We start from the raw sequence: 26596 nt of genomic DNA on the forward strand, positions 1-26596 counted from the left end.
CTTCCGTTGAGTCGTGGTGTACACACAACAAGTACGGTCCCGAAAAGGATCGTTTGTACCGCTTTGTGTCCCCTGACAACCAGAAACGTGCGCCTTCTGCGTATCTTATCTCCGTTTTCAGATTTGTCCTCAGGAAGGACATCATTCCTAAGAAAAGATATGATCGGGTCAATCCAACTAGGTCCAGGCCTTATTAGATGGACGCGAGCCGCCCTGGCGGGGATAAGAGTGGGCTCTAGTAAATCCTCAACGAGGATAACCCTAGGTAAACCTTGAGCCGAGGACGTTGCCAACGTGGCTAAGGAATCTGCATGGGTGTTTCCGCTCCGAGAGATATGAGTTAAGGCGAAGGAGTCACCCGCTTGGCTCGGCGCTTGATCTGGGCCAAATATTCCTGCATCCTTGGATCTCTAGCCTCCATGGTTCCCGTGACCTGGCCGACCACCAGTTGAGAGTCCGAGAAGACATGGATTTCCTTTCCACCCATTCTACGCACCATTTTCATGCCTACCAAGACCGCTTCGTATTCGGCCTCATTATTAGTGGCCAAGAACGCCAATCTCAAAGACTTTTCGAAGACAATTCCCTCGGGGGACGTCAGGACAAGTCCAACACCTGACCCTCTCTGATTGGCTGCCCCATCCACATACACTTCCCAAATCGGAGACACCGCAGCTGTGATCACACCAACAGATTTTTCATCCATGTGGGCCTCTTTTTGAGTTTCTTCCAGCAATGGCTCGGCAAATTCCGCCACCAAGTCAACGAGGACCTGGCCCTTCACCGAGGTGCGAGGCTTGTATTTTACATCAAAAGCCCCCAGGATGGTCCCCCACTTTGCTATCCTTCCTGAGCAGTCGGCGCGCTACGCAGACCGCCGAGGGCAATTGGTCGAACAACCACCGTGTGGGACCGAAAATAATGGGGAAGCTTTCGCGTGGCATGAACCACGGCCAGGAGCGCTTTCTCTATGGCCTGATAACGCACCCCCGCATCACCCAAAGACTTACTAACGTAATGTACCTGGCCTTTGCACCCCGTTATCATCTCTTATCGCACCAGCCGACCGCGTGGACGGCCACCGCCAGATAAGCAAACAAAATCTCATGTGTCTCCGGACGAGATGTAATGGGTGGCCGAGAAAGATATTGCTTCGAGCCGTTGAAAAGCTAACTCGGCAGCCCTCGGTCCATTGAAACCCTTTCCACTTATTCAACAAGCTTGGAAGAAAGGACGACATCGGGCCACCGACCGAGATATGAACCTATTCAAGGCGGCAATCATTCCCGTTAACTTTTGAATTTCTTTTGGGTCGAGGAGGCCGCAACCCGAATAGCCTTGACCCGCACCGGATTTACCTCTATGCCTCTATGAGTAATCATGTACCCCAAGAACTTTCCTGCACCCCACGCCGAAAGAACACTTCGAGGCGTCGAGGCGCAACTTGTACTTTCTCGCATCTGAAAAGTGTCGGCCAAATCTTTCACGTGTGAGGGTATTGTTTTGCTTTTCACCACCATATCGTCAACATATACTTCAATGGTTTTCCCCATTTGCCGTTCGAACATTCTCATCATCCTTTGATAGGTAGCCCCGCATTCTTCAAGCCGAACGGCATGACCTTATAATGATAATTCCCCGTTCGTGTAATGAAGGCAGCCTTTCTCCCCGATCCTCTAATGCCAAGGAATCTGTGATAACCCCGGAAGGCGTCCAAAAAACTCATCCGAGGATGTCCGACTGGCATCCACCAGCTGATCAATACGTGGCATCGGGGAACGAATCTTTAGGACAAGCCTTATTCAGTATCAAGAAAGTCCACACACACCCTCCATGATCCATTTTTCTTTTTAACGACAATCGTACGGGCCAACCACTCGTAGAAAACTCTTTGATAGCCCTGCAAATTTCGAGTTTAAGCACATCTTCCTTCACAAATCTGAATGTTCTTCCGGAGGAGCGCCGAGGTGGCTGCCTTCTCGGAACAATAGCTGGGTTGACATTTAAATGATGACAAATGAAGCTCGGATCGACGCCTGGAGCTTCGTAAGGATCCCACGCAAAAACATCAATGTTGTCCTTCAGAAACTCTAACAATTCGATCTTCTCTTGGTGTGACATGCCGACCCGGAAGAACCTCTCCGGATTATCGCCTACCGGAAACTTCTCTAACTCCTCACACAATGTGTCTCCTCTCCCGTCACCATCCTGCATGAACCAGAGCCGTTAACCGCTATAAGTCTTTGGTGATTAAAGCCGAAGTCTCGCTTCTCGTCCGATGCACACGTGCCGATATGCACCGTCCGGCTACCGATCGGCCGCCGAGGATTTCCTCAACACATTCCCCGAGGGGAATTTAACTTTAACATGTAAGGCAGAGGAAACGGCTCTAAGTGCATGAAGGCCGGCGAGGATGGCCGTATATGGAGAGTACGCGTCAACCACAATGAAATCCACCTCAACCGTTTCCGAGCCGGATTGAACGAGCAAACGGACTGTCCTTTCAAAGACAACGCGCTCTCCCCTCAAAGCTTATAAGCGGCGAATCATAAGGAGTAAGATCTTCCAACTTCAACCTTAACCCTTAAATAGATCAGTACGTGATATCCAGTACCGTTCGATCTATCATCACCCTTCTCACATCATAGTTCCCTATCCCCGAGGGTGACCACAAGAGCATCGTCACGGGCTGGATAGTCCCTACCTTATCCTCCTCCGAGAAACCTTAAGACGGCAAGTGCTCCTTCAACCTCTTCGGCTCGCGACCCACATCCTCGCCCGAGGATGGGAAACCGCCATCACCCTAGTGGGGCTCGAGCCGGCCCTACCAGTGTGCCGAAGATAACATTAATTGTTCCCAATGCCGGCCGAGATGTATTGTTCCTCCGGTTGTTCGAGCCATTCACCGACTCCGCCCGCTAGGTTGGCACAGTGTCGCTCGCCTTTCCTTCACCGACGAGCTGCTCCAAGGGTTCCAAAGTGGTCCGACAGCTTCCCGCAGTATGGCCCACATCCCGGGTACCGGCAAAGAGGTTCGATTCCTCTTCGCAGGTCTCCTCGCCATCTTATCGTGCCATTTAAAGAAGGGTTCCTTACGAACTCCTCTAGCAAACATGTAATCGGTCTCCCGGAATGCGTTGTTCACGGCCTGAGGTGCCGCCGAGGCGACCGTCCGACGCAATCTCTCCTCGGCCCGTTATTGTGGTATCCGTCCGACCCGAAATCCCTTCTCTCCCGCGGGATAACCTTCTCCTTTCCCTTTCCTTGCCGTTGGTCTTCCTCCACTCTCTTATACTCGTCAATACGGTCCACGAGGCGACGTACACTACGAATGTGCTTTTTAGTCAAAGACTTTCTCAGTCGTGATCGCAGGGAAGGCCTACCTTAAAGGTATTAAGCGCCACCTCATCAAAGTCGCCATCTATTTCATTAAACATCTCCCAAGAATCTGGCCAGAGTATGCTTTCAACGTCTCCTCTTCCCTCATGGTCATGGATAATAGCGAGTCCAATGGCCGTGGTACTTTGCTACACGTAATGAATCGTGAAGCGAATGCTTTAGTAAGCTCCCCAAACGAACTTATAGACCTCGACTTAAGGCCGTTGAATCACCTCATAAAGCAACAAAAGTCCAAATGCTGAGGGGAAAACTTTACACATCGTGGTCTCGTTGTGAGAGTTGCACCGCCATCCTCTCGGTTAAAGTGACTCACATGCTCCACCGGATCAGTCCGGCCATTATAGATGGTGAAAGTGGCCGGGTAAACCTTCTCCGGGGAAGCCTTCCTTTCTCAATCCTCCGTGTAAATGGAGATTTGGAGAGTTGGTGCAACGCCCTACTCATAGCATCGTTGCCTAAGCCCCTAGAACGAGGCTTCTACGTCCTCGCGAGTCGTCGGTCGTCCTCCTCACCTAGGATGTCAGACCGGGGAGAGCGCGACCTCGAGTTGTAGCCACCTCCTCTATCCTCCTCCGAGGAAGAATTAGACGAGGACGGTGAAAGCCTACGCTTGGCGCGGCGTAGCTTTCTCTTTAAACGGCTGATTTCCTTCTCGCATGGATTTAGAACCCTCATCGTGGTGGCGCTACCCCCTCATGAATATGGCTAGCGCCCGGGTATTCCGTATGGACACTTCCCTCACGATCCCTTCGATGTGTAAGACGTTCGAAATGATCTTCCGCCGTGATCCCCGTGACTCGCATGGTGAGCACCTAAGCCCGCCATAGTATCCCTACCTCTTCTAGACTAGATTTCCCACGTATCGCGCGCCAATTGTAAGTGCACAATTGCACCCGGCCCCAAGAACAAGCATTGCCTGTGCCCAACGAGCCTTAAACAATATGAATTTGTAGAGCTGCGGGCTTGAAACCCGCATTAGAAGTGTTTCGAGGATTAAATGACAAGTCAAAGATTGCAAACACTTGAAAACAACAAGGAATATTGTAAATCAACTCCTGACGTAAGCCGAGAGATGTTCCTATACTCTCTTCTCTTTTTCTTTTTCTTTTTAGATTACAGAAGGAGTCCCCATTTCTCGTTCTAAGTCGCTCCTTAAATACTCCTCTTTTGATACTTTGTACACGTGTTGCCCCAACTCCCCCTTAGCCTAGATATTTCTTTTCTCGTTGCCTTTGAATAGTAACCAAGTTTCCCTTCCACTGCTCGTGTGTCACTTCCCCATTAATGCGCGCAGAGGTAGGTGCACTTTAATGTGAGGTGGCAGCTTTTATCTTTGGTATTTCTCTAACATCTAAGGTTCTAGGACATTCAAGGGTTTACCCCTTTAACCATTGGTCTTAACCGTGTCATTCCCCGACCTTTACCATAAAGTCCCGGTTCTCCTGTCCGTCCGAAGAGAAATTCACCATCTACGGATCCTCTGATCCCTGCTGCATGCCGACCCGTAAGACTAACAAATGCTTCTAAACCCAAAAGCAGGTCGACCTTCCTTAGCATGGCCCAAAGGCCCACATCTCCATCAAGGTCTTTTTACTCCCCACAAGTACTTTATTTTTTTGTTGGCACAGAAGGTGCTTGTTGATATGCTTCATAGAGTTTAAGTACGTCCAAACTTGTTGTGCATTTGTGTGTGTGTGCGTGCGCTTTAAATGTTAATGTGGTGCTGAAATTTGATTTTTCTGCTTGGGGGTTTGGATGTGGTTAGAATTTTATAGTGGCAGGATAGGTGCATTGCTAGACTTACTGGAAGGCCTGCTTTTGAAAAAGTTCTGGAGAGGATGAAGAGGAGCATGAAAGGTGGAGTAAGTGTATTCTCCACACCTACTACTAGCCCATTTATTATAGAAACATAATCTGATGCACTCTAACCAGTCCTCATTTGTTTGCTCATCCATATTACATTATTCGACATCAACCTTAGCTCACAACACTAGGAACCACTTATCTTCCTTGGCAAACTTGAAACAAACTTACACAGAAAACCCAGTACCATACATTGTCAAGAAATGCATTGCTCACTTGCAATTATGTGCCTCCTCCATATTCAAACTGAAGCAAATCCATGCCTTCTCAATCAGACATGCTGTCCCACTGTCAAACCCAGAGATGGGCAAACACCTCATCTTCACCATTGTGTCCCTCTTAGCTCCCATGTCTTATGCCCAACACATATTTGGACAGATACAGGGTCCCAACATTTTCACATGGAATACCATGATTAGAGGCTATGCTGAGAGTGAGAACCCGTGGCCAGCCATTGAACTTTATCGCCAAATGCACGCGTCCTCCATAGAACCTGACACACACACATACCCTTTTATTTTGAAGGCTGTAGCCAAGTTGACCGCTGTTAGAGAGGGTGAAAAGATACATTCTATTTCTATAAGGAATGGATATGAGTCATTGGTATTTGTTCAGAACTCATTGGTTCATATGTATGCTGCTTGTGGACATGCCGATAGTGCACACAAGATGTTTGATTTAATGATTGATAGAGATCTTGTGGCTTGGAATTCTGTGATTAATGGGTTTGCTCTTAATGGGATGCCTAGTGAGGCTCTTACACTTTTCAGGGAAATGGGTTTGGAGGGTGTCCAGCCAGATGGGTTCACTATGGTAAGTTTGTTGTCTGCTTGTGCTGAGCTTGGAGCTTTGGCATTGGGTAGGAGGGCCCATGTTTATATATTGAAGATTGGTTTGAGTGTAAACTTGCATGTTAATAATGCCCTTTTGGACCTTTATGCAAAGTGTGGGAGCATACGAGAGGCACATAAAGTATTTAATGAGATGGAGGACAAAAATGTGGTTTCTTGGACTTCTTTGATAGTTGGGTTGGCTGTTAATGGGTTTGGTAAGGAAGCACTTGAGCTCTTCAAGGAGTTGGAAAGAGAACAGTTGGTGCCAAGTGAGATAACGTTTGTTGGGGTCCTGTATGCTTGTAGTCATTGTGGAATGGTGGATGCAGGTTTTAAATATTTTAAGAGGATGAAAAATGAATATGGCATTGTGCCTAGGATAGAACATTACGGTTGCATGGTTGATTTGTTAAGTAGGTCAGGCAAAGTGAAAGAAGCATATGAATATATTCAAAACATGCCATTGCAACCCAATGCTGTTGTTTGGAGGACCTTGTTAGGAGCATGCACAATTCATGGAAATTTGGCACTTGGGGAGGTTGCAAGGGCCCAACTCCTACAATTGGAACCTGGACATAGTGGGGATTATGTACTCCTCTCAAATCTTTATGCGGCAGAGCGTCATTGGTCAGATGTGCAGAAGGTTAGGAGGATAATGCTTACTGAAGGAGTGAGGAAAACTCCTGGGTATAGCCTTGTTGAGTTAGGGAATCGTGTTTATGAATTTACCATGGGTGATAGTTCTCATCCTCAAAGTAAGGATATATATGCAATGTTAGCAGAGATCACAAAGTTGTTGAAATTGGAAGGTTATATGCCTCATACAACAAATGTGCTTGCAGACATAGAGGAGGAGGAAAAGGAGAATGCTTTGTCTTATCACAGTGAGAAAATTGCAATTGCTTTTATGCTCATTAATACAGCACCAGGGACCCCAATTAGGGTTGTGAAAAATCTGAGAGCCTGTGCAGATTGCCATCTAGCAATTAAACTCATATCAAAAGTTTTTAAGCGAGAGATTGTTGTGAGGGATCGTAGTCGGTTTCACCATTTCAAAGATGGTTCTTGTTCTTGTAGAGATTACTGGTAACTGAAGGATACTTTGTAACTGTTGGCATATGGTAGAGGTTTGCATTCATATAAGAAAGATTTTTTTGATAAGTCATTCACGTAGATGAGATGAAGCTGCTGCTGGAGATATGCCTGTAAACTTCACTCACTTGTTACCCTCTCCTCGTGTTTGTATGATGCCAATCTATGCTTAACTTGGAGATTATTGCTATTTCTGATGGTAATTGATGCCTACTTTCTTTACTTGTTAGTATTCAACATTGTTAAATTGTGAAGGAAAACATCAAACTTCTACCTTGATTGTTAATTTTTTTGTGTCCTTATCCTAATAATATCCACAAAGTGATGTTATGTGTCAAGCTTTAATTATATATATATTTTCCAAACTCTGATCTGCTGCATGCATTAAGACAGCAGTTATAATTGTAATGCTGCTACTATCTGCCTTTGCAACAAAACATAATGCCATTGTACTGCATTAGACTAATATTGAGGACTGCATCATTCATTATGGCCAATGATGTTCTTGTTGCAATAATTTGTTCACAAAGCACACTTTAGGGGTGTCAATGTTCGACCCAACCCGCGAACATGACACGGGTTTTTGCGGGTTAGGGTTGGGCCTTAATAGGTTTGGGTCATAAACGAGTCAATCCAAAAGTAATACGATAAGAAACGTGTCATAAGCGGGTCAACCCGTGTAACCCGTAATAGACACATTTGACACGTCAATTTATTTGTGTTAACCCGAAATGACCCACTTAACACAACCCGTTTAACTCATATAACAAATAAATAAATATATATATATATATTTTTAGATTTGTCAAATAATTTTTATATCCAACATATATTTTAAATTAAAAAAAAGTGAGTAATTACAAAAACTTATAAGTAATATAATTGAAAATGAAAACTTTACAAACCCCAGATCTCTAAGCCCTTGAAACCCTAAATCTCTAAACCATCTTATAAATATCTAATTTTATTTTATTTATTTCATCCATACCACTCACTCTTTTATCTTATAGTCTCATCCAATTCTCAAACTGGTTATTGCTCTCTCTCTCATGTGTTTAGTGAGTTTTAGAATTAAAGAAAACTGTTTTCTCTGTGTCTCAAAATTCTATAGTAATTTTTTCTACATAATGTTTTTGTTTTATAAATTTTAGTCTACTGTTTGCTCCAATTCTTTCAATATTAATACTTAGCATTTGGTGAGTTCCAAGGATATTATATTTTTGTTGAACTATGTTATTTTCTTTTTGTTAAACTATGTTATATTGAATTTAGGTTGGAGCGTATGCACTTCTTTTGAAGTGTAAAGAACTTATTTCTAGAGGAATGATATATTTTTGTTGAACTATATTATTTTGAATGTGGGTTGAAGGCTTGAAGTGTATACACTGCTTTTGGGATGTAAAAAAAATTATTTCTAGATGGATATTATATTTAATATTATGCATGTTGAAATGAGTTGTGTTACATTCGTGTCAATCCAGCACGACTCATTTATTAAGCGTGTCAAATGGGTTGGGTCAGGTCAACCCACCTTATTAACAAGTCGGGTTAGGGTTGAAGAATTATGACACAATTATTAAATGAGTCGGGTTAGGGTTGAGCCATTTAGTCAAATACTCCTACCTTGACACGAGACGAACTCAACATGCTAATCCAAATTGACACCCCTAGCACACTTCAATAATTCTTTTGTTATGGATTTTGGAGATTCATATTGCAATAATTTGTTCATAAAGAAGACTTTTATAATTAATTATTTATAATAAAAAAACAAATAAAGAGACTTTTTTTTAAAAAAATTCTTTTGTCTTGGATTTTGGACATGATTATACCATGTTGGACAAATTTGGTATTAAAAAAAGGGGTAGAAATAGCATGTTTTACCATTTTATTAATGTTCAAAAAGTTACTTGGGCAACAGTTTGATTTTTATAATCTCAATTTTTGTGGCTACCTTGGTTTTTTATTTTTTTATATCTCCAAATCATTTAGTTTGCTTAATACACAGAAAAAGGATAATATTGTCACAAAGGAGAAATTATGCATCTAACAATATTCGTACTCTACTGTTTCCTACATTTCGACTTTAGAGAAAGTCTTGTTCATTTAGGGATATTGAATTTGTGGCGGAATGTTCGTCATTGGACAAATAATATGAGTGATGATGTAGTTAATAGCCTTTTTAATGGTAATGCTTTACTATAGATTTTTTTTTTTTTTACTGGTTGGTCTGTTTGTGTTTTTAAGGTTGCTGTTCTGGTTTCTATTTTCTGCGTTGTTTTGTGTTGTGTTTTCTGGGTTTGTATTTTTGCGTTAGTTTGTGTTGTGTTTTTGGTTGCTGCATTCTGTGTTTTCTGGGTTATTGCATACTGTGTTTCCTGGAGGGAACTCGAGTCTAAAAGACTCGAGATGTTAGTTTCCTAAATAGTTTAGAAACGATGCTAATTAACAAAATTATTTGAAAATGGTTGTTATTTTTTTTAAAAATCCATACCAAGGGTGTGCAATGGTTTTACTATAGAAGTTTAAATAGAAAGAGATTCATCTTCTTCGAGTGGTGCGTCACACGCTACTTTTTACTTCGGAATTAGTGGGAACCTGCCAAGAACAATGATCATCAGTGAACAATTATTGCCTTATGAAAGCAATGGGGTATGCATAGTTGGGAATTCTCAGCATATTGTTCGTAGAGGTATGATCTTTATAAGGTCAATTACGAGCAAGAGATGATGAAATAGATGAATGGAAAACTCGATGGAGACTATAATTTTTTATTTTTATTTTCATTCTGATTGTAAATTAGATTTCCATTAGTGAATATTGTGTTAAAAGTTGTTAATGAAACTGGTAGCGTTAGCAATTTAGCACAAATATAACTGGGCAACATGAAAACAGACATGATGTATTTGATGAGTTTCAATTTTCTGTGAGAAGAGATATATTTGTAATCTGAACTATTCAAAAATGGGACATTTTCCTTGAAGTCTTGTATTTTACATTTTAGATTTCCCAAGAATAAATGATATTAGAATTTCTACTACGAGGAGTACAAATTTTGGAAGTTGGTATTTGTTTTTGTTTTTAAACGGAAGTTGGTATTTGTTAGTATCTTATGATTTTGTTTCCTCTGAACCTGGAATAAAACAACACAAGTATTATATTTCTTAGTATGCAATAATTTTTGTAAACATTATAGTTCAAGCTTGAGATGAGTTTGTTCACTATTTTTGACAAAATAGGGTAATGAAAGTCAAACTCCTATTTATTATATATAAATGAGCTAACAAAACTATTAAATATCAATCAAATACCTGTTTATCAAAAAAAATAAAAAAATCAAATACCTTAATAGGATATTAATAATAAAAAATAAAATAAAAATATAGCTAGTAATATGTATATATATATGTGTGTGTGTGTGTCTATATATATATATATATTTGATAGGAAGCTAGTAATATTAAAAAAATAAATATGTAAATAGAATACATTTAAAAAAAAAAAAATTATGTGTATTTGTTACAAGTTATCCCTTTTTCCTTTTCAGGAAAAATTAGAGAAGCTTTACTGTACTTTACTCATAAGCCTTTCAGGAAAAATTAGAGAAGCTTTACTGTACTTTACTCATAAGCGACAATCACTTAGGTGCAACTCCGTCCTTCTCAAAAAAAACTTAGGTGCGACTCTGTGATTATAGGGTCTACCTCTACCCACTGTCATAGGAAGTGCTAATTGCTATACAAATAGTCAAATAATGATATATATATATATATATATATATATATATATATATATATATATATATGTATATATATGTGTGTGTGTGTGTGTGTGTGTTATGACCAAATAATGCTATTATTTTTATCTTTGGCACATAATTTCTCATTAAGTCACGACTATTTTACTTAACAGATTATAATTGACTGTTTGTTATTATTATATGGATCCATTAATTTTTCTCCTATTACTTATAGTCTAACATATAAGATAATTATGACAAAATGTGTGATATTAATATTATTGATTATTATCAGACTTTAGAGCTACTCAGATTTCACATGTGTAGCATCAAGGGAACAAACCCTCGCACCTTTTGGTACAATTTGCCAAGAGAATTGATAGTTAGAGGAAAATTCTGATATGATTGAGCCTACATTGACTCAAGATGTATTGAATTTATCTTATTCTTAATAAAGTTATGATATTCTTATATAAAAAAAACATTATTAGTTATTACTAGGTAAAGATACACTATGTCATATATATATACCAAGAAATTTGGAGTTTTGGGCAATTTCCACTGGTAATACATTTTAATATATACTTTTTTGAGGGGATAATTATTATTATTTTTTTTTGAGAAGAGCGTTTCAATATTTTTGATGCGGAAGAAGAGTCATATTAAATTAATATAAATCTTTTTATAATTATGTTATCATGATTTTTATTATAAACAAATCACTGTAAAATACATCAAGAGTTATTATACAAAATTCATATTTATAAATTTAATCAGGAAACTTAACTTAACGTAAAATACCCAAACAACAATAGTGTAAAATGTTTTACATGAATGTTCCTATATTTGTTTTTTCATTAATTGTCGTTTTACCATATGTAAAAGATACTTTTTTTTTTGGGTACAAGTATAAGATACAAGTACTATAGTCAAAGGACAATGTATCTCCTATAGTACTCTTGTGTGGAAGCCTTGTCCCCAAAATCTGTACACAATCAATATTCATTTCAGCTGATTATCAAAAAATGACTTGTATTTCAATTTTTTTTTTTTGATGGATGTATATCTTTGATAAAATAACCCAACACAAAATAAATTCGAATTAATAACTAAAAAAATTAATTTAGATTAAATTTTCTTTTATCTTCAAATACTATTTTTTATGTATCAATATATATATATATATATATATATATATATATATAATTTTCTCATTTCGTATCCATCTTTTTCGGCGTTATACGGGGGTGAAGAGAGAGAGATACGTCTATAAGTCCCAACACAATGAGCTACGTGTAAGCACAGAGTCGTGGCATGCCTCCCTACAGTCTTACGTGAACTTTAGCTAGATTTCTTGAGAAACACCTAGTACTTGTTTTGTTTTTTTTTTTTTTTTTAAGTCCAGGGGCAACAGTGTCCTGCTTCGCTCCTCCTTTATCCTCTCTTTGTTTGTTTGTTTGTTTTTTTCTTTCTTTTTTTGCTTTGCATATAGAAGCGGCAAAAGAAGCTAACTACTACTACTGCTAATGCTACTCTTCTAGTATATATCTCATACAATACAAACTTCACTTTTTTCTCTCTCTCCAACAATTTAAGCTAAACCCCACAGGAAAAGATCTCTCTGGAACTTCACAGAACTCTAATGTTTGCCAACAAATATTAGCCAGTTTCGTTTTTCCATATAACTTGCAATGTTTGGAGAATAACAAGTCTGTTCTGTTGGTGATATTGAATGGAGCTTGGTGTTATACTTTGTTCACATACTTTCTTTCCATGCTTGGCTATAGATTACAAGCGAAGTAGTAAATGCTCTTGAACTTATTAAGTTGTAGTTTTTATTTTTGATTGATTGCACCAATTATATGTATCTCAGTGGAATTGGTGTAAATTAAATTACTATTCTTGGGTCTTATATTTTTTCAAATTTTGTTGGCGATTTAAGGACATATGCATTAGGAGTATGTGAATATTTCAATATTGCAAACAATGGGCAATTAAGTTTAGAGAAGTAGTTGTGAGTTGTGAGTTGTGACATGTTTGGTTGGTTGGTGATTGCTCTGGAAAGTGAGAGAGATGTCAATGTGGATGGTGATGTGAGGGGTAGTTTGGTTTTCTTGGAAAAAGAAAGAGACCCATTCTTGTTGAGGTGTGAAAATGCCAGAAGAGAGAAGGAAAATGATACATTTTAGGAAACTCTATTCATTTGCATGTTTTCACTCTAAGTATGAACATAGCCATTCCCAAATTGGGCAGAAAGGGTACTCAAGGGTAGTGTATTGTAATGATCCCTATCATTCAGAGGCAGTTGAGTTGAACTACAGGGGAAATTATGTCTCAACTACTAAGTATTCCGCAGCTAATTTTATTCCCAAGTCTTTATTTGAGCAGTTCAGGAGGGTTGCAAATATATACTTTCTTGTTGTGGCTTGTGTTTCATTTAGCCCATTGGCACCTTTTTCGTCTCTTAGTATTCTTGCACCATTGATAGTGGTGATTGGAGCTACTATGGCAAAGGAAGGCGTGGAAGATTGGAGAAGAAGAAAGCAGGTAATATCAGAAATCAATTTTATTTGTTGTGCTAATTTGGATCTTGAATCTTGTAGATATCTTGGACTTTCCATTCTGTATGTCGATACACTTGTTATAAATTATCCACACTGAAATATATTTTTGTCAAGTTTTGAGTTACATCTATAGTAAAAAGACTGCATTGGTTCAAAAAAATTTCGTTTAAATAGATATGCTGATATCATTAGAAGTGTATTGAGGAACTGGGTGATTGGGATTGTGGTCATAAATTTATTTTAGGAAATGGGCAATTAGCATTGGCTTCTTCTAATTGCCATTACGACTAGGAGTGCAAAGGCATCAGGGTCCTTGATTGGGAGATTCATAATAAACAAGATAGTGAGCATACATTTCCTTTATCAAGTATTATTACTTAAGTTCTGGTATGTTATTTCTGGCACTTGTGGTACCATATAGTTCTGACATAATGTTGGGTAATGGTCATAAATATTGTAATGAACCACACAATGATATCAAAACACTTCTTCAAGATAAGAGTTGTTTTAGGACCAAAATGGATGCTGCATGATTGGAATGAACCACATTACTATACCAATTGGATGTCATAATTAAACAGTACTTTATGAAAAATTTAAAATTCTAGGGAATCAGTTCAAGAGAATAAAGATTCTCACACATTTCATAAGGTCATCAATATTGTCAACCTCTTATACCACCACTTTGAAGGCCTAGAATGTCTAAAAAATAACTTTTGTAAGTTCATAAGTCATAACTCTAATTTGAATCTCTTGAAAAAACACAGAACTCTTAGCAACCAGACTCATTTCAACCATTCTGGTATTCAATAGTTGCCTTTTGCTAATGAGCTCTAGCTCAAATGGAACTTCCTCCTTCAATAATAATATGGAGTGTGAGATCATGAGACCAAGGCATCTTAGGTGTGTCTGTGTGTAACTTACCAATTAAAAAAAGTATTCAATAGTTGCTTTCATAATGTTCATTCTGATTGCATTGGTTCACAAACACTGCTTTTATCCATCTATTATTCTCTACCCTAACTTCTATGGTGGGCTCTCTAAAAAAAAATGTAGGAAAGAAAGTGTTGCACATCCAAACAAGTCATTTGATTTAAGATATAGGTGCCACTTTAGCCTCAGGTTCTCTATGTGAGTATGATATTTCTATATGGATCACTTCGAGGGAATATTTATCTCTCTGTCTAATGATTCATTTTAGATGTGTCTTGCAATTCTAATCTTACCTGTTTTTTTTGAAATGAATCCTCCTTATCTTTTATTTATTTATTTTTTCATAATGTTCATTCTGCTGGAATTCTTTCTTGCACACCTACTCCATCCCTTTATTCTTTGGTATTCTTTTTCTAATTATGTTGCTACTTGCTGAATGTTGAAAATGTTTTCAGGATATAGAGGAAAATAATCGAAAGGTCAAAGTGTATGGTAGTAATTATATGTTCCATGACACCAATTGGAAGGAACTTCGAGTTGGTGATATTGTAAAGGTGCGTAAGGATGAATACTTCCCTGCTGATTTAGTTCTGCTTTCATCTAGCCATGAAGATGGGGTTTGTTATGTTGAGACCATGAACCTTGATGGAGAGATCAATTTGAAATTGAAGCATGCCTTGGAGGTGACGTCCCATCTTCATGATGAAAATTCCTTTAAAAAATTTACGGCAGTGATTAAGTGTGAGGACCCCAATGAAAAGTTATATTCATTTGTTGGAAATTTGTCTTGTGATGGCAAAGAATACCCACTTTCCATACAGCAGCTACTACTAAGAGGTTCTAAGCTTAAAAATACTGAATATGTCTTTGGTGTTGTTATTTTTGCGGGACATGACACAAAAGTGGTGCAGAATGCTACAGATCCTCCTTCCAAGAGAAGTAAAATTGAGAAAAAAATGGATAAGATAGTCTATATACTTTTCAGTACTCTGGTATTGATTGCTTTTGTTGGATCTTTGTTTTTTGGAATTGAAACCAAAAAAGATTTCAGTGATGGAAACCTTAGAAGGTGGTATCTTCATCCAGATGATACAACTGTCTTTTATGACCCTAAACGACCATCACTTTCTGCAATTCTTCATTTCCTGACAGCCCTTATGTTGTATGGATACCTAATTCCAATATCTTTGTATGTATCTATTGAGATTGTGAAGGTTTTACAGAGTAGTTTTATTAACCAAGATCGGCATATGTATGATGAAGAAACAGACAAGCCAGCACATGCACGCACATCTAATTTAAATGAGGAACTTGGTCAAGTAGATACTATACTGTCTGATAAAACAGGCACTTTGACACGTAATTCCATGGAGTTTGTTAAATGTTCAATAGCAGGAACTGCTTATGGCCGTGGTATGACAGAAGTGGAGAGGTCATTGGCAAGGAGGAGGGGGGATCCACTGCCTGAAACTGGTGATGATGTTCAAGGGCATGAGGGTGAAAAGTCAGTTAGGGGTTTCAACTTTAGAGATGAACGAATCATGCATGGTCAGTGGCTTAATGAACCCCATTGGGATATAATACAGAAGTTCTTCAGGGTCTTGGCAATATGTCACACAGTGATTCCTGAAAAAAATGAAGAGTCGGGAGAAATTATGTATAGAGCTGAGTCACCAGATGAAGCAGCTTTTGTCATAGCTGCAAAGGAGATTGGCTTTGAGTTTTTTAGAGTGACACAAACAAGCATCTCATTGCGTGAGTTAGATTATGAGACTGGAGAAAAGGTTGTTAGGTAAGCTCTCATGCAACAATTATTTAACATTTATTTAAATTTTTTTTTTTTATAATTCAATAGTTGCAATGAGGGTTGGGGGATTGGAACCCTAAATGTCTCCATTAGAAAAACTATGAGGTAACAGTTGAGCTATCAGGCTCTTGGCAAGTTATTTAATACATTTTAGGTTCATTTAAGTATAGTTTCTACTTCCCATGCGGCCAGCTGCCTACAAACCTTTTGGTGATTATAGGTAATTGCTCTATTTTGTCATATTTGAGATACCATGTCTTTATTTTGATGTAGAAAATTTTAGCTTTTGTTTATGAGGAAAATCAGTCTGGTTGCACATTTAGATTAATACAATTTCCAACTTTCTCTGCTTTTGAAAACTGCAATCTGCCACAAGTATACAATACAATTAATTTCATGATGTCTATAAGCACACAACTCATGTTGTAGTTTTTTTTAAGGTCAGAAATATTTTATTTATAGAGTTGATGATGTCTACTGTCACATTATGTATAAAAAAAATAAATCTTTTAGAACATCTAACAAGTTATTTTCTGCTCAATGATCTGTTAGGAAAAAGGTTTCTGAAAGCTCTTGCTCAAGATGATAGATTGAGCGACAAAACTTATACTCTTATGAGGCCTTTTTGTGTAAAAAGACCATGGGATGAGGGAGCAAAGAAAATAATAGAAGAGTGTATAATATGAGGAACTTGTTGAGAAAAAACTATATTGACCCCTCATATTATTGTGCAAACACCATATTGCTTATATGCAAGTTTCTTGATTTTTAAGGCCATTCCTTATTTTTTTTCATCTCTCTCTTTTTTTTTTTTTTAAATAACTTAAAAATCGGGTTCATTGTTGTGTATGTCAAATCCATGGCAGCTACATCTAGGTCAATCTCGAGACAAATGCCCAAAATGCTACTTTTGGACAAGGCGTGTCATTGTATTTTTCTTTTTATTGATCTCTGTTTTCTTGGACTTCTTTTAGTTTCCTTTTTATGTATTTTTGTTAAACATCAGATAACTTGGTTTCTATATTACAGAAAATACAAGCGTCTACATGTCTTAGAGTTTAGTAGTTCTCGCAAAAGAATGTCAGTGATTGTTAGGAATGCAGAAAATCAGTTGTTTCTACTTTGCAAGGGGGCAGACAGGTTAGAAACCTATGCATACTTGATTTAATGTTACATATATGAAGTTGCAGTTTGAGTCAACTGATTTCAATTTATTTGCATTTATTATAGTGTAATGTTTCAAAGGCTTTCAAAAAACGGGCGGCAGTTTGAGACACAGACCAAGGATCACATCAAAAAATACGCTGAAGCAGGTCTACGGACCATGATAATTGCATACCGTGAGCTTGGTGAAGAAGAGTATAAAGCATGGGATGTGGAGTTTTCCAAGGCCAAAACATCTGTCACTACAGAGCATGATGTATCGGTGGATGAACTTGCTGATAAAATAGAAAGGGATTTGATTCTTCTTGGTGCTACAGCAGTTGAAGACAAACTGCAAAAGGGGGTCCGTATTAAAAAATTGCAGTTTCATCATTTAATCTTTAGATTATGCACTCACTATAAGTTTAAGCTTTCTCTGCTGTCTTACTGTATGCCAATTGGAAGTTAATAACCATTAGGACAAAACCAGTTCCTCTCATTCTATTTTTGGAAACCTTGATTGCATTATTTTATGTGATTAGTTTCACTTCAATTGTGTTCTCCGGTGTTCAGGTTCCAGAATGTATTGACAAGCTTTCCCAAGCTAGAATTAAGCTATGGGTATTAACTGGTGATAAGATGGAGACAGCAATTAATATTGGGTATTGAAGAAAATTTTGGTGTAGAGATTATATATGTTATTTTTCTTGGAGTTACATATTTTAACTATTTTAATTTTTCCAGGTATGCTTGTAGTTTACTTAGAGAAGATATGAAACAAATTGTGATCACTCTGGATTCACCAGACATTGATGCCTTGGAAAAGCAAGGGGATAAAGAGGCCATTGCAAAGGTGCAAGATTTTGAAGTACACAACATTTATTATTTTATATTCTTTAGGCAGTAAGTTTCTAAATCATTGACTCTTATAGGCTTCTCTTGAAAGCATAAAAAATCAAATTAGAGAAGGGATGTCTCAGATAAAGTCAGCAAAAGAAAGTGATGTCAAGTTTGGCCTAATAATTGATGGAAAATCCTTGGATTTTTCACTAAAGAAGGACATAGACAAGTCATTTTTTGAACTTGCAATTAATTGTGCTTCTGTTATATGTTGCCGATCTTCGCCCAAGCAGAAAGCTCTGGTAAGTGTTATGATCATGCTAATATCTAGTTTCTGCTACTTTAAATTATCTAGGCATCTTAAGAATGGCCAGTTACTGTTTTGGCTGACGTAAGGATAATCTGATAGAAATATAAAAGTTATGCAGGTTACAAGATTGTTAAAAGGAGAAACAGGTAAGACAACGCTCGCTATTGGTGATGGGGCAAATGATGTTAGCATGCTTCAAGAGGCTGATATTGGAGTTGGCATTAGCGGTGTTGAAGGGATGCAGGTAAACATATATTTAATTTTTATTTATATGATGTGTACATCTTCTCTTTTCCTTAATATGAATCTTCATTGCACAGATGTTTGGAGTTTATATTATTATATCCCTTATCTTCCCCCCGTTCCCTCTTTAGCTTATGTATGCTCTGTTGAAATTAATGAATGCTGGAGTTTCACACGTTTCTTGCCCATTTCTTGTGACTAATGATTTATATTTGATTTGGATTTGTGAAAAGCTGCAAAAAATTAGAGCATATGAAAAGAAGTTCTGATTAGAAACTCTGCCTTTTCTTCTCTTAGTTTTGCTTTTGCCGACAATTAAAACTGGTTCAAACATTTTCCTCCCAGAGATTGTGTTTTCAGGTAAAACCAGAGATATTTTATATATCTTATACAACCTATGTATACACAAAGCATATGTTTTATTTGGTGACTAATTCAAGCTGAAAAAAAGTGAGAACCCAACTTCTGATTTTAAAAAATTCTCAACTGCAGGCAGTGATGGCAAGTGATTTTTCAATAGCTCAATTCCGATTTCTAGAACGTTTGTTGCTGGTTCATGGACATTGGTGTTACAGACGAATAGCAATGATGGTAAAATAATTCTTCTATCTATTTAAAACTCAACCCCTCCTCCCCTGGCCAAAAAAAAAAAACTATTATCAATAAGTTGAGGAAGAAAAATCACTCTTCCATTATATTTGTACTAAATGTTCATTAATTTTGTTTTAACTCTTATTTGGTGGGTTTTTTTTTTGTTTTTTTTTTGGGGGGGGGTGGGGGGGGAGGTAAGGACAGAAACTAAGTTTGTTTACTTCTCTTGTTTTCCTTTCTTCATCTTCAGTTGACTTGCAGTATCATCTTCTGTTTGTTTAATGCAGATATGCTACTTCTTCTACAAGAACATTGCATTTGGGTTCACTCTGTTTTTGTTTGAGGCCCATGCTTCTTTCTCTGGTCAAACTGCATATAATGATTGGTACATGTCATTTTACAATGTCTTCTTCACCTCACTTCCCGTAATTGCTCTTGGTGTTTTTGACCAGGACGTTTCTGCACAACTTTGCGTCAAGGTATAGAATTATTGCCCTTCTTCAGGCTTTATATACATAGTAAAAGAACTAATGGAAACCCAGGAAGAAAAAAAATAAAGATAAGAATAAGCATGTTGTACCTTTAGCATAACATAAGGCTTGCATAATCATGTTTTACACATCAGCACATTACAGCTGCAGCATAGCATTGGGTAATTCCACTTAAACATAAGCAGTTAAAACAAATCAGTTCTTATTATCTATGCATTATTTAAAATAGTTGTTTCCAACATCAATATTTTTCTGCTATGAAGGGTTTTCAATGTTATCTATGGTCTGCTTCTCTTGATATTGGGGGAAAAAAACATCTTTTTGATTTGCATTTCTCCAGTGGAACCTGCTAGAAGTATGTAACGCTTTTTAACAGGTTATATTTTTGGAATACAATTGAAGTGGGATTCCTATTGTTCTGCCTCTTATTTAAATTCTTCATGTATTTTACAGTGAGTAGTGCTTATTACACATTTTGACACAATTCCTCACAGGTGTTTCTTCACTAATCATTTGGTCTGCAAATTTGATTCTATACCTGCAATTCCAATATTCTTTTTGGGTTAAGCCTCCTCACTTCTGTTTCCCATATCTCTCCTTCCTGCTTCTCAAATTGATAGATTAAGCACTAAATCTTTACAAGTATGCTTCAAAACCAAATACAGTGGATTCACTGAAGTTTAGAGGATGCCTAAATAGTATCATGACATGAAAATAATGTTCAATATTTATCTTGCAACTTATAGCTGTGATTCTATATAAACAACAATGCAGGCAAGTAGGTATATCTTAAACAGAATACTCATTTCATAGAATTTCACCTTTTTGGTACCTAAATATTCCTTGAGAGCTTTATGTAGGAGCCTAAATAACCATTTATTTTTCATGCTTCTTTGTTTGCAGTATCCCTTCTTATATTTGGAGGGAGTCGAGAACGTTCTCTTCAGCTGGTCCTGTATACTTGGTTGGATGTTTAATGGATTTCTAACCTCCATAATTATCTTCTTCTGGACAACCAAGTCAATGATTAAACAAGCCTTTCAGAGAGATGGGCAAGTAGTCGACTATGAAGTCCTTGGAGTCACAATGTATACTTGTGTCGTGTGGGCTGTAAATTGCCAAATGGCAATCTCCATCAACTACTTCACTTGGATCCAGCACTTCTTCGTCTGGGGCAGCGTTGCCTTATGGTATACATTCTTAGTTATTTATGGTTATCTCCCACCAGAGATGTCAACAACAGCATATAGGGTTTTTGTGGAAGCATGTGCTCCGAGTGTTCTCCATTGGTTGATCACCCTCTTAGTTATCATTTGCACTCTGCTACCTAATTTTACCTTCAGGGCTTTCCAAACACGATTTAGACCAATGTACCATGACATGATACAAATAACTGAGTTTGAAGGTGTAGAGACTGATGAATTACCTCGGCGAGTCAGGAAGAAACTACATCTCACGGAGAGATTGATGCAGAAGGAGAGATTGATGCAGAGGAATTCATGAAGGACAGTATTTTTCTTAGCTTATATGAATTGGGATATTTGGTGGCTGTATGTGTTATGGTTGGTGTTAGAAGCATAGGTTGGGATAAGCATGTAGGTAGAATCTTTTAGTCTCACATTTTCATGTAGATTAGTTATCTGTTAGTCTCTTAATTTTGATTGCAATCAAAATTGAGCATTGCCCATTTAAAGTTAATCGCCAAATGCATGTGTCTTCCGTTGAACCTGACACACACACACATACCCTTTTCTTTTAAAGGCTGTAGCCAAGTTGACTGCTGTTAGAGAGGGTGAAAAGATACACTATTTCTATAAGGAATGGGTTTGAGTCGTTGGTATTTGTTCTGAACTCATTGGTTCATATGTATGCTGCTTGTGGACATGCCGATTGTGCACACAAGATGTTTGATTTAATGGTTGATAGAGATCTTGTGGCTTGGAATTCTGTGATTAATGAGTTTACTCTTAATGGGATGCCCAGTGAGGCTCTTACACTTTTCAGGGAAATGGGTTTTGGAGGGTGTCCAGCCATATGGGTTCACCATGGTAAGTTTGTTGTCTGCTTGTGCTGAGCTTGGAGCTTTGGCATTGGGTAGGAGGGCCCATGTTTATATATTGAAAATTGGTTTGAGTGTAAACTTGCATGTTAATAATGCCCTTTTGGACCTTTATGCAAAGTGTGGGAGCATAAGATTATTGCTATTTCTGATGGTAATTGATGCCTACTTTCTTTGCATGTTAGTGCTCAACATTGTTTTTTATTTATTTTTTTTTTTTATACAAGATAAAATTTTTACTCTAGTCTAATCTAAGTGTATATGTGTGTGAAGCTCCCTCCTGGAGACTTAAACTCCGGCCCTGTAACACCCCGTATTTTTTTTTCATACCAATTTAATTATTATACTTAAATTATAAAAGAAACTTACAATTAAATGCATTAAATTGATTTGGGCCTAAGATATTAAAAGTGAGATATATACTTTGGAATATGAAGCCCAAGTGAGGTGACATAAGTATGTATATATAGGCCTTGTTGAGCTTAAAAAAAAATTAAATAAATAAAACCCTAGCTTTTTTCCTCTTTGGTCACACGTGTATTTCCTTTTGCTTCAGCTGACTATTGAACTCTGCTTTCTTCATTGTGGCGTTGAGTTGGAGTCTATAGGTATGATTTTCTAATGCTCTAGATTTAAGAAGTTGGAATAGTCATAGGTAGAAATTGTTATGAACTTAGACTATCTCTATACTAATAGAAAAGAGTGCAGCCTCCATTGTTGACCGAATCAATCATCACCTTTTTGTTGTTGGCTAAAACAACTCCAATGGCATCATGGGAATTATAGGTTACTAGATTGATAGTTAAGGCTTCTACATGGCTTCTTATATTTGATTGAATAGATATATGTATTATAATTTTTTACTATGAAGATTTAAAACTTTTAAAAGGGAGTTTTGGCTTCTCTAGTAGACCATGATGATTATTGTAGTAGGAATTGTATATATATATAGTCGTATGGTCACCATAGACTTTGAAATTGAACAAATAGAGCAATAGGCTTGGACTTTGTGACTATGTTTAAAGGGATAAGGGTGCTTGTGTTAATATGTATTCACACATAGCTTCCATTGTTGACCAAATCAACTATCACCATTTTATTATTTTCTAAAACTTGTCCAACAGCTTTAATGGGGGAATAGGCAACTAGATGAATGAATTAAGGCTTGTACGTGGGAGCCATGTTAGATTGAATATATATATATATATATATATATATATATATATATATATATATATATATATATATATATATATATATATATAATGTTAGAGTCAATAGATATCCCACTGGATGTATATATATAATATTAGAGTCAATACCCAACAACATCAAGTGGGAATGCTAAGCAACTAGATGGATAAATTAAGGCTATACGTGGCTTCCAATATTAAATTGGATAGTTAAGTGACTAAATAAAGGATTTTGGATATAACAACTTTGTCTAGGATAAAACCGTTTAAGCGTGAAAATAGATTTTTAAGTGAGAATTGTGTATTGATGAACCTATTTTTGGTGTTGTTAGGTTCTAATTCTACAGATTTGTTGTGATTCAAGAGAGGTTGATTTCCTTTATTTTTGCAACTAAGAGGTAAGTGGTGTTTGCTAATTTTGGGAGTTTTTCCAAAACAGTGTTTGATTATTAAACTATTCTATATCAAATAAATATGTTGATATTATATATAAATTGATACTTTATAAATGTTTGATGTGCACGTTGAATATTCAATTTACGAAAAACATGTGGGACAACCTAAATTTATTTAAACTTGTATGTGTGAATATATATTGATATTTGGAGAATTATGAATGGATTATTTATGTGAGTATCTTGAATATGTTTTGAAAACCTATGGCAAGTTGTGATTAAAAAGCTCAGTATTGTGTTAGTCCTTAGCAAGGGACAATCATACTGCAGCTAGTCCTTAGCAAGGGACGGTCCCAGAAAAGGGGACAGTGCACATTTGGTAGCTCCTTAGCAAGGGAGTATATTATTGAGGATCCAAAAAGGAAGCTCCTTAGCAAGGGAGTGCACCTTTAGGTTCCAAAGGAACCATCCTTAAGAAAGGGAATGAAAAGAAGGTTCCAGTCCCAGAAAAGGGGATAACACAACCTTGTCAACGGGGCGTAAAGGTTGACCACAAGTAAAGCCTAGAAAATTGTGTTTGTGATGGTATCGATATATATATACATTATGATGGCTCACTATATAAAGATTATTATTTCTTTTATATGAAATATTTGATGATAAAATATTGATGAGGTATGAGTAATGAATTGTTTGTAAGAATTATTTTTTTAAAGGTTGTTCCCACACTCCAATGTTAGTGAATTCCACTTATTGAGTTATTTCACTCCCCTTTATTTCCCCTTATAGATACATTAGATGGATTATTGGAGTAGAGATTCCAAAAGTCAGCGGTTACAAATTATTTTGTGGGACTGAAGATTTTATTTTTACTTTTATGATATTAAATATTGTACTGGAGAATTTTTTTGAGAATGTTTTAATTTTTGGTGGATTAGAGCTCTGACATTTGTGATGAAATTTTTAGGTTGCTGGATTCTTTTATTTAATATTTTTATGGATTTTTCAGATTAAATAGAATTTTATTGCTTATGATTTTTGGGGCGTTACAGGCCCTTGCCCCCCACACTCCACAAGCATTTATACCTGTGGAGTGACCATCGCACCAAAGGTGAAGGAAAACATCAAACTTCTACCTTGATCATTAATTTGTTTGTGTCCTTACCCTAATAATATCCACAAAGTGATGTTATGTGTCAAGCTTTAATTATAAAATTTTTATCACACTTTGACATGTTGCATGCATTATGACAGTAGTTATAATTGTAACTAGTCACAGACCCATACGATGCGTGAGAATGGATAATTACTTTGTAATTTTGACATAAGTATAATTTGTTATCCTAAATTTGTTGAAAATAATTTGCTCTCCCTAAAAATTAAGGGAAATGTTATGTTGACAATAATTTTACAACCCTTCCACAACAAATCATATGTAGCAAGTTGTTATTGGTGGGCAAAAAAGTAAATTTAGTGATAGGTTTAAATTAGAACCGATAACAACTTGCCAACTATAACTTGTTACGAAAATGTTGTAGATGTAGCACTTTTAAAAAATTAAACAATTTCTAAAATTATTTTTCATCTTTCTATCTCTACAAATATGTACCATTCTATTATTTTCGGGTGTATTTGATTAATGGGTTCAACCTTCACTCCAAGAGCAAGAGGGCACCAAAGTGGCGGCCCTGCTCTCATTAGTGATTGAAATTTCACAGTAAACTCCATGAAAGCCACCTTCTTTGATTAAATACTTCAACACCCAATATTGAAAAGGCCGAAACCTCCTATTTGAATCCCATCTCTTTCATCATCTACACCCATTTCCAAATGGCAAGGCCCAAGATGACGGTGATGAACAACTAGTGAAGCAAATCACAAAGGTTCCTATTGAAATCAATGTTGTGTCATCAACTTCTATCATTGAAAAAATCAATCATATGGAAGCTGATCAAGACATGAATTCACATTTTCTTCAAAATGAAGGAAAATGAATTTGTCGTCATGAAAATGGTCTCCCCAATTTTTCTTCAAACCCTAGCTAATTGATTCGTTTTATTTTGTGTTTTTAAGTTAAAATATGTTTTTTAACGGAAAAGGTAGAGATGTGTTATGACAACCTAAAATAGCTTACTTTAGGTGGGCAAAGTAGCAACTTTTGAATCATAACTAGGCAAGTCGAGCCTAGTCACAAGTGTAATTAACCTTTTTCTTTTTTTATTCTTTTGTTTTTTTTGAAGAAAAGAGAGACAATAGTGGTGTCTAAATGCAACAATAGGTCAAAATTTGAACCCCCAAGAGAATACCCATAAACAAAAATGTTTTGTTGAATTGCAAAAATTGATATCCCATATTTAGGGGAGTTCAATAAGAAAGCAAAAGTTCCTTCATGGCTCAAATGATGGTGACTATGATTAACATAAGTAGGGACGGAGCCAAGACTTGGAGTTAGGGGGGGCGGCTTTGCTGCTCATTGTGTGCGGCGGCTCCGGCCTTTGCCTTTACTATTTTACTACTAAAGATTTTTGTTTACAACTTTTAAAAGTGCCAAGTTGTTTGTTTTGGATAAAATAGGTTGATTGGACTTAATTTTTTTTTAGCTTTATTATTGGTAATTTTTGTTGTTGGAATAATTTTTTTGGGTTTGTATATTTTGTTTTAGATTTAATCTATTAATTTTTTATGGCCTTTAAAAGGTGGAAAATGGTAAAACTACAAAATTTTTACAAATTGCTAGTAGAAAGTGTGCAAGTATAAAGTGATGCAAGTGTGCAAACCAATAAGAATTTGCTATGTCAAGAGTTTGTAAAAATGTTGTAAAAAAGTTTGTGGCTATAACATTACTTTTAAAAAAATTGATGGCATTGTTAAGGGGGGCAAAGTGTAATTTATTGAACAAAATTGCTAAAATTAGTACCTATTAATATACTAATATATATTTTTAAAAAAATATTGGGGGGGGGGGGGGCATTGCCCCCCTAGTCAATATATAGCTCCGTCCATGAACGTAAGGGTAGGCTAAAGATAGACGACCTTAGGCTCTCATCTCCTAAAGACAAAACTAAGTAGGATCATGATATATCTCCCCAAAATGACATGGG

At 36.9% G+C, this 26596-nt stretch overlaps 2 protein-coding genes across 3 annotated transcripts; both read left to right on the forward strand.

The window, feature by feature from the left end:
• Nucleotides 1-5063: 5063 nt before the first annotated feature.
• LOC142622133 (pentatricopeptide repeat-containing protein At4g21065) lies at nt 5064-7528 on the forward strand. Its single transcript, XM_075795567.1, has one exon. It carries the CDS (start codon nt 5317-5319, stop codon nt 7183-7185), a length of 1869 nt encoding a protein of 622 aa, XP_075651682.1. The 5' UTR covers nt 5064-5316; the 3' UTR covers nt 7186-7528.
• A 4900-nt stretch (nt 7529-12428) lies between these two features.
• LOC142622131 (putative phospholipid-transporting ATPase 8) lies at nt 12429-22027 on the forward strand. Of its 2 annotated transcripts, XM_075795565.1 has the most exons (12): nt 12429-13473; nt 14879-16215; nt 17260-17370; nt 17461-17737; nt 17947-18035; nt 18118-18226; nt 18306-18515; nt 18642-18767; nt 19064-19126; nt 19259-19357; nt 19645-19836; nt 20752-22027. In XM_075795565.1, exons 1-12 carry the CDS (start codon nt 13081-13083, stop codon nt 21349-21351), a joined length of 3606 nt encoding a protein of 1201 aa, XP_075651680.1. In that variant the 5' UTR covers nt 12429-13080; the 3' UTR covers nt 21352-22027. The 2 variants fall into 2 exon arrangements, with proteins under 2 accessions (XP_075651680.1, XP_075651681.1); XM_075795566.1 differs by lacking the exon at nt 19064-19126.
• Nucleotides 22028-26596: the final 4569 nt, after the last annotated feature.

Source organism: Castanea sativa, chromosome 1 (genome assembly GCF_040712315.1).
Source record: "Castanea sativa cultivar Marrone di Chiusa Pesio chromosome 1, ASM4071231v1".
In the NCBI taxonomy this organism is placed as follows: Eukaryota; Viridiplantae; Streptophyta; class Magnoliopsida; order Fagales; family Fagaceae; genus Castanea; species Castanea sativa.